The sequence below is a fragment of the Melospiza melodia genome, chromosome 2 (genome assembly GCF_035770615.1).
Source record: "Melospiza melodia melodia isolate bMelMel2 chromosome 2, bMelMel2.pri, whole genome shotgun sequence".
In the NCBI taxonomy this organism is placed as follows: domain Eukaryota; kingdom Metazoa; phylum Chordata; class Aves; order Passeriformes; family Passerellidae; genus Melospiza; species Melospiza melodia.
The window spans coordinates 77,917,742-77,926,863 of NC_086195.1; the positions used below are offsets into that span (position 1 = coordinate 77,917,742).

Below are 9,122 nucleotides of genomic sequence, written 5' to 3' on the forward strand. Positions count from 1 at the left end.
TAAGAACTGCTGCCTGTGGGAAGGACTCCTGTTGCAAAAATTCATGGAGGACTGTCTCCCATGTGAAGAACTCCACGCTGGAGCAGGGAAAGAGTGTGAGGACTCCTCCCCTTGAGGAGGGAGGGGAAGAGACAGCATGTGCTGAAGTGACTGCAGTCCCCATTCCCCATCCTCCTGCATCCCTTGCAGGGAAAGGCAGAGAAAACCAGGAGTGAAGTTAAGCCTGGGAGGAAGAGAATGTTGTGTGAAAGGTGGTTAAAGATTTGGTTTTATTTCTCATTATTCTGAACTGATTGACAGCAAACTAATTTCCCCAAGTCAAGCCAGTTTTGCCCATGACTGTAATTGCTGAGTGATCTCTCCCTCTCTTATCTCCACCCATGAATCTTTTGTTATATTGTCTCTCTCATCCAGCTGAAGAGTGATGGAGCAATATTGGTGTGCACCTGGCATCCCACTGAGGTCATTTAGAAAGAAAAAACTCAGGGAAACTTTCCCCAGGGCATTTTTATCTAACTGGTTGGTATCTCCTTCCTTCATCCTTTCTCAACTAAGTCCCAGGTGATTTAAGTCCAGCTCTGAGGTGCCTCATGTTTTTGACTGACTACGCAGGGAATACAGGCACCAGCAACTCTGGAGTGCTGCAGGGTTCAGCATCCAGGTTTCTCTTCAGATGTAGCCTAGCTTCTCTGTGAAGAAAGCCTCAAGAGCCATTTTGGAGTGTAGTAGTCAAATTTATTTCCACTGTAGAATCACACTTGTTTCAGTAATAAAAAAATAATCTTTGCAGAATAAAAGTAAACCTGTAGTGATACAAATATTATTTACTTGCACACAAATTCACCTAAGTCACTCAACATACGTTTAGACTTAGTGTTCCCACAGTTGTACATTTCCAATGGAGTTAACATGACAGTTACTTGCAGAAAGATGAGAAAGGTGAAGTCTGGCTCAGTTGGTATTTAAACATATATGAAATAATAGAAAGCTTCCTTCCTTGGCTTTTTTTTTGTTATATGACTACATTGCCTATGAAAAATACTAACAGCCTTCAGCACTGACCATTTCTGTTTGTCTAATTAAAATACATTACATAGAGAGCAACAGAAGCCTCTTCTGGCTGCCTTACAGATGTGACTTTGGCACTGGCCAGGCAGAACCAGCAATGAGTGCAGAAGTGTTCAAGCTCAGAGGTTCTTAGGCTGAGCTCAGTCTCCATTTCTGAGATTCCTATCACTAGCTACTGCCTTCCAAGAACAAACAAGGTCTAGCAATTTCCTACAGAGTGTCATCACAGACTCATTAGACAGCATGTCTGATCCATCAGTAAATCCCTGTGCTATCCTAACACAGGTGCTTTACTCCATACAGCATTACTAATGGCGGGGTGAAACCAACAGGCCAGCTCATAGTATGTATGCCTGATGTGTAACTTTGCCTAATATGAATATGTCAACCAAAAAACAAAAACACCATAAAAACTCAAACCTATCTTCTGCACTCCCATTCAGTTCAAGCCATGGAACAACAGTAAACACAACTGCAACAAATTTAACTTGCACTTTTAACTTCTAGATAACTCTTCAACTGTTCTTCCCAATTATGGGGGTGGAGAAAAAAAGGGGGGGAGGGAATAAATTTTAATGAATTGCTCTTGTAATGACTCTGTATTCCTGTGTTCTGCCGAAATTATACTTCTTTACCATATAGGCTATTGTCAGTACCATGTCCTCACAGCAAGCTGATTTATTCTGATCCTTCCTTCCTGTTAGTACGGTGACAAAAGTACAAGGTTCAGCCTGGACTCTTCTCAAGGCCTCTGTGAGAGGAGGACACTGAACTAATACAGCACAATACTGAAGACAAGAGAACATAACACTTAAGTTCTGATACACTGAAAAGCAATTTCACACGTAAGATCATTTATGTAGGCACACTGACATATTGAGCACCATTTTTTTTTCAATTTAACATCAACATTCAACTCTGAACAGAAGAATGTTAAGCCTCTAGGACACTTTCAGTATCAAGGAAAGAACTACTTCTAATTTAGAAACATCGAAACACTAACGTTGACACCTTAGCTGAGATGTTCACTGCAAGTGACCCTCTCTCTGAATTCGAAGGCGCTCCTTCTCCACTTGCAAGCGCTCCTTCTCAATCTGCAGCTTCTCTGACTCAAACTTTAGGAACTGCAGCCTCTCTTTCTCTAGCTGCAAACGTTCTTTCTCAAGTTTTAACTTTTCAGTTTCTAGATCCAGAGGCTGCATGATGGGTTTTTCAGTTTGGGTGAGGTCACTTTCCAGGGCAGGTTTTTCAGCATGCAGAGTCTCTAGCCTGAGTTTCTCCCACTCTATCTGAAGTCGCTCCTTCTCAATCTGCAGGCGCTCACGCTCCAAGTCAACGTGGCGCAGCCGCTCCTTCTCAATCTGCAGGCGCTCCTTCTCCACTTGCAACCTTTCGGCTTCGATGTCCAGTCGCTGCTTCTCCAACTCCACCTTTTGCTTCTCCAGATTTATAAGCAAGTGAGAATCTTCATAGGCTAGCCTAGCTTGAGCAGAGCTCAGATTTCCAAACTCTTCAATGTGGGGGAAGTCTGGTAGGTCATTTTCCTTTTTTGAATCTGGTAGAACTGATGACAATATTTCTTCTTCTTCCTCAATAGGAAACTGCAGAGAGGAATGCGACAGACAAGAATTACATTCCAGTCTTTATGCCAGAACAAATTTGTTAGATACAACTTGACTGAAAAGAACAGAGTGCATGTTTTTCATCATCTTTAAAGCGATTCAGAAATGTTTAACTTATATGTTGTAAAATAACGATGCTACGTCAGAAGATTTTTTTATCATTACAGGAAGAGAAACAGGCTTGATCTGCAACTTAATATCTGGTAATGAAAAATGGAAAATCTTGTCAGTGAACATACAAAAACATCCAGAAAATATAGCAGAGTAGTTATTACAGATAATTCAGAACAACTGATAAAAAACTGGATCTAGGAGACCATATGTTGTTCTTACCTTTCATAGAGCTGAGTGACATTTATGTAAGCCACCAGGCATTTGTTGTGACTAATTATTTATCAGAGCAGATGGATCCATAGGGTATGTGTTATGTAAGCTAGCCTAACCTTCAATAACTTGGGCTATTCCACTCCTAGAAAACATTTAACACTGACATTTTTCACATGCTCCTAACTCTCCCAACTCTATTAAGTGGGTCAATAAGCAGGACTTGTTTAACCATTTTGTACTATCACATTTGCTGTAAAGCTATTTGTGGCACATGATGAGGTGGTGAAGACCACTGCTTTCAGCAGACTGTAATATTTTGTGTATTATCACAGCCCTTACAAATTCATAGTACAAAAGAGATAAACTGTCTCCCAATATGCATGCTGCAAGAGAAAGGAAAACTGAGGAAGGCAAGCGTTCAGAAAAATTTTAGGACTAGGAGAGCCACCGCCAATCTTCTAGCATTAGAGAAGACACACACTGTTCCTTCAGCACTGTCTGACAGCAGTTCTCACTACCATCTAACAGCTTACACTGGTTTTCTCCCAGCATACATATCAAAGGAGTTAAGACTGGAGTTGCCTCCCCACTCCTCCCACTAACAAAAAATCTCCCCCCAAAAAAACCCAAAGCAATAAAATATCCCACACAAAATTGTTTGAGTACCCCTTTTGGAAAAGGGAACTGTGTGTTTAAAGAGGAACAGCAAAACTATCCCAACATTTGACTGTACTCCAGCTGGTTGCCTATCCCAAGACAGTCACAGTACTACTAGGAGTATCAGCTTGTCTATAGAATCCACAACTGCTTGCCAAATTCACGCTAAAATTTCGATAGAGAGGAAAGGCTGACTGACTAATTCAAGTAATGTTTTTATCTCCTGTAGGTTCATTTCAAGAAATGCAAGCAGTATCCTATTTTTTTCTGTATTCTATTTCTTTCTGTACCTGCAGGTAACATTTACTTCCATTTGTTAAAGATGAGCACTTCTCTGTTTATCCATCGAGGCATTCTGAATACCAAAATGACCAGTTTCCTTCAACAGAGTATTTTCCTTGCATTGACTCAACTAATTCTTATCTGTGGCACATGCAAATGGAAAATACACGTGCAAAGACATACTCAAAGTTTAGGGATATCAAATCAGTAATCAACATGCAAGACCTTACAGACAATTCCAAGTTGCTAGATTTGAATACCATGTCTCTGAATAATATTTATTTCTACAGTTTAATTCACACATTCAGAAAAAAACAGAAACAGATGCTATGAAGAAACAGAGTAAAGCGCCTTATGCTGAAATGAAGCAAAGGCCATATTGCACATAGCTCAAGTATATCAGCCACTCACTTCAAAATTCTGCGGGTCTTCCTCTTCCTCTTCTACTTTGATTTCTGTTAACGATCCCCCGGCTTCTCTGAAGTCAGTGATATTTTGCCACTCAAAACTAGATTCAATTGCAAATCCCATTTTCTCATCCATGTCTTCATTGAGAGAGTCATCTAAATTGGATGAAGGAAGGTGAAACCCAGCACCTACTACTTTGATGTTTGCATTCAGACGTTTTCTCTTCATGAGTGCTCTCCAGTCAAGGTATCGCCTTTTCACTTCTGTCCCTGTTCTCTGCTCTCCTTCACCTACAGCATTGACACACTCTGCTATTTCCTCCCAAGCTTTCCGTTTCATCTCATTAATTGTTGTATTAAGTTGCTTCGAAAAGAGAACTTCTCTCCTTTTTCTGATTTCCTTAAGGAGAGTTTGAGTTTCCTGAACACTAAAATTGCTTTTTCTTTTTCTTTTTAACTGTTTCATTTTTTCCAGGCTTAACCTAGTAATTTCACCAAGCAGACCACAGAGATGATCTGACACTAATCAGCTACTAATACAAATAAATTTAAAAGCAAATGAAAGCAGAGCTCAGTTCTCATGAAGTAAATTTTCTCTTCACTTTGTTGTATTTTTCTATTTGTCAGGCTTCCTAAGAGAAAAAGAGCAAACAAGATAAATCTCCAAGGTATACACCAAATATTTTCATTTAACAACTTGACTCCTAAGTCATCATTTAAGGAATGCATATTTTGAACTAACTGTTTATTTGATAAAGGAAAACCATTTTGCTAAACTTTCAATACAAAGTAGTCATAGATTCTCTACTTCCTCTAATCTCCTATAAATCATAAAACCATGGATATATTAATATATCCATGTCACAAAGTGTTAAGGCTGATTTGGTATTTCCATTACAAAACTACAGATATTTTCCTTCAGGTCTTAAGAGTTTTGTCAGTTGGGATTTCCTTAAGACTGAAATTTGACACACGCATTTCAGTCTGAACGCTCAACTACTTACAAAAGAATCTGAAATTGTTATATCATTACTTCAAAAATATGAAATGTTTAGGGTACTGAAATTTTTGAGACACATTTTAAATAAGAAAACATTTTCATTAAAAAAAAAGTAAATTAATATGAAAAGTTGACATTTTCGAGGTTCTTCTAACTTAACATAAACATAAATAAAAGAACTGGAGCAATCCTGTTGAATGTCACAAAATAACTACTAGTTAACACAAATGTCATTCATTAGAGACATTTTTACAGGAAATAGATTTAAGTCACTATATGCCCATGGTAAAACCCTCCTGCATCCTTCTCATGCTGCTGAACATCTCCTGTCAGAAACCAGGGCAGCTTTACAGTTCAGCCAGTGCTCTACCCTCAGCACCAGCTGGGCCTGTGCCTGATGGTGAGGAGAACACAAACCCCCCTAATTCACCTGACAGACTGTGTGCAACTCTGCAGAGAAGCGGAGACTGAGGGGACTATTAACACAGTAATGAATATTATTACTGCATTAGTAACAGATTATATTAAAAAAAAAAACCAAACCAACCCACCATATAGTGGAAGAAAAGACTAGGAATCAAAAAAGGCTCTTGCTCACAGACTGCTTGGCAATAGGTTCAATTTAGGATTATTTTGAACAGACTTTTGTACCGTGTTACCTACCACTGCAGGTAGGTTTAAAAGGCTTTAAGTCAAGGGGGCCATGGACTCACTATACACTTCTAGCTGCTGCTTGTTCACTGTTCATGCAGTAGAGACATTGGTCCACCTGAAGGGAAATGGCTTCCAGATTATAGATTCACTTGTTACTAACTAAAGGACTTAATTCTTAAATAACTCCCTCCCACCTATACAGGATTCTTAAATTACTAAGTATTTTTCCTCCTATTGTTCTCCATAAACTTGATTAAAGCACACACATCAGCACACTGCACTACAACTCCCCACCTGGGGAATAAGGTCTCATAGTTTAGACATTGTTCTTCATCTCTGATATACTACTGACTGTAAGTAAGTGGCTCACTTGCAGTTTTCCACATCCATGTTTTCTTTCATAGCCAACAAACACAGAAAAGCAAACAAAAAATAAACTGGGTTTCCAAATTTTCATCATCTTCCAAATACAACTGTAGATCAACACGGAAAATGCTGACAGGTAAGCTTTCTCCTTAGCTCTAGAGAGGGCTGAGAGTTAAAAGATGCAAATGTTTTAAATGACCCTGTGGGCCAGCCCCCTGCATCACTTGACTGATCTCCCCAGCCATGCTTGGTTAAATGTCTATTCTGTTTTGGATTTTATGCCATAAGCCAAGGACATGACCTTTAAGAACTACAATACTAACTTGGAAACTAACTTGGTATCCAGTTCCTTTAGTAGGTGAAGTTTTCTTTTAGACTTTTATTTAAAACTTTTACTAGAACACATCCGATAGAAACCCCTGACTTTGCCAGTGAAACATCAGCAAAATATGTATTTTTTAAAACTCATGACTACCAACTTCCAATTGGTAAGGACATCCTGCCTCTTTAACTCTTTCTTTTTTGAAAGCATATTGCTTTGTTAAGGACAATTCCTTTCTAATTAATATAAGTTGAGTTAGTGAATTGTCTTATAAGTATATTTACTCCCAAAGATGGTTCTGTGTATCTATCTGATATATTAACTAAAAAACCTTATTATCTAACAAAAGCTGAGGTTTGGGATATTCAGTTCTTAGCCACTGCCAGATGGTCTCCAGGATATTACTCTTTAATAAGGAAAAATGAGCTGTTACATACTCAAAGTACCTAAGAGATGGGAACGTAAATAAGCTAGGACTTGTACACCTTCTAGATAGCTACAGGAAAAAAACCCACCAATATTCCAAACCTCAGCAGCTGGGATAGCATTACTGCTCATCCTGCTAGCTGGGACAACGCTGTGTTTTGGACTAGCGTGCCAATAATGTTGGCAGCACACCAATGTGTTGGTTGTGCTTAGGCAGTGCTTACTTTAAACCAAGGGCTTTTCGGTTTCCCATGCTCTGCCAGTGAGGAGGCGCACAAGAAGCTGGGGAGAACTGCAATGCAAAATGCACACTTTGACAGTTTGGGCAGAAAGGTAAAGTGCTGGCTAAAAAAACCCCATTCTGATGACAACATAAAGACTTTAATGTCTTCCAGAAAAGATGGCAAGATGGAGCTTTGACTTTGGGCCTGTCAGGCCAAAAGCAACCTGTGATCAAGAAGGCTCTCATCACTGCACAAAAGAAATACAAACTGTTGGGGTTGAAAAGAAACAAGTACTGTAAAACTAAGGTGGAAACTCCACAAACAGACAGAATATGCATACACTGAGAACCTTTGGCATAGTTAAAGACAGAAGCATCCTCATTCTGCCTCTATATTTTCTATCTTTTTGTTCACATTTTTATTGTCTGACCACATGTTGGACCAACAAAAAAAAATTATCAAAGGCACCAAACAAAAAATGAGGCAAACAAAAAAATCCATGCATTCACCAGAGTGGAAGACTGTTGCTAGCATCAAACTTGAATGTTATGAAGATCATTACTTTTTACAAAAGATGAAGTCTTGATTTAAAAAACCCAAAACTTTTAGGGCTTATGCTTGAATAAAAAAATTTATCAAATTATAAGGACCTACTATCGCTAAGTTTTCTTAAACAAAATTAGGGTCTTGAATATCTTCTGCCTAAGGCTTTCTAGAAAACTTTTTTGTAATTCCTAAGAGATGGCTACACTGGCTTGGAGCAACTTATGCTTTTTTACAAAGGTTTTTACTACAGGAGGATCTGGACGCTGCACAACACATCACCCAACACAGCCCTGGAAGAAGCCTGCGGTTTACTCAAACGAAAAAGCAGGCACAGAAGGGAACCAACAGCACCTAAAAGGACAATTCAACGAAGCGGGGAGAAAGCGCTGAAGATGGGAAGCAGCTGAGGACTGAGGCAATTGAAGGCACAGACTATCAGGCCGCAGCTCGCGTTCCCCGGGACGAGCCACGGCCCTGCAGGGGAACGGGAGCCCCGGTCCCTGCGCGGAGGCGCCCCGGGAGGCTCAGGGCGGGCTCGGCCGCGGCTCCGGGCTCAGCGCGCTCCCACCCGGAGCGCTGCAGGCAAAGCAAGGCGGCAACAAAGGGAGGCGGGGGCACGGCGGGCTGCCCGGCCAGCACAGCCCGAGGCCCCGGGAGCAGATGGGCCCCTGGGCCCTGCCGCAAACCAGGGCCTCTCCGGCCGCCGGGGCCCTGCGACTCTCCCGGGAGAAGGAGAAATAGGAACGGGACCTCCCCGTGGGGAGATAAGACGGCGGGCAATCGCCTCATCCCCCCCGGGGACCGAGGGCGACGGAGCCCCACCACTGTACCCCCCCAGGGCGGCGGGGGCTGCCCACACACCGCGGGGGGAGCGGCCGCCCCATCCCCGGGCCGGTGCCGCCGCCCGCCCCGCCCGGTCCCCGGGGGCCGCGCGCGCGACTCACCTGCGCCCGGCGCTCCCCTCCGGGCCGCCGGCCCTTTAACGGCCACCGCCCTCCCATTGGGCGAGCTGCCTGCCTGTCACTCGTCTCCGCACGCCTATTGGTGCTCCGTGTCCGCCGCTTCCCCCGCCCCGCCCTGCCGCGCCAGGCGGGCCGGAATCCCCAACGCGCCTCCGCCGGCGGGGCCGCGCCGCGCGCAGCCGCCGGACAGCCATTGGCTGCAGCCGCCGCTTGTCTTCCCCAGACGTGCCGATGATTGGCTGCAGGCTGTGGCGGCCCG

At 42.4% G+C, this 9,122-nt stretch overlaps 1 protein-coding gene across 2 annotated transcripts; it reads right to left on the reverse strand.

The window, feature by feature from the left end:
• Window positions 1-713: 713 nt before the first annotated feature.
• On the reverse strand, window positions 714-8,910 carry MSANTD4 (Myb/SANT DNA binding domain containing 4 with coiled-coils). 2 transcript variants are annotated; one of them, XM_063148935.1, is made up of 3 exons: window positions 8,846-8,910; window positions 4,368-4,995; window positions 714-2,669 (listed from the first exon to the last, which is right to left on the reverse strand). In XM_063148935.1, the coding sequence occupies exons 2-3, from the start codon at window positions 4,827-4,829 to the stop codon at window positions 2,094-2,096; spliced, it is 1,038 nt and encodes a 345-aa protein (XP_063005005.1). In that variant the 5' UTR covers window positions 4,830-4,995; window positions 8,846-8,910; the 3' UTR covers window positions 714-2,093. The 2 variants fall into 2 exon arrangements, with proteins under 2 accessions (XP_063005005.1, XP_063005004.1); XM_063148934.1 differs by lacking the exon at window positions 8,846-8,910 and having other exon boundaries at window positions 4,368-8,346.
• Window positions 8,911-9,122: the final 212 nt, after the last annotated feature.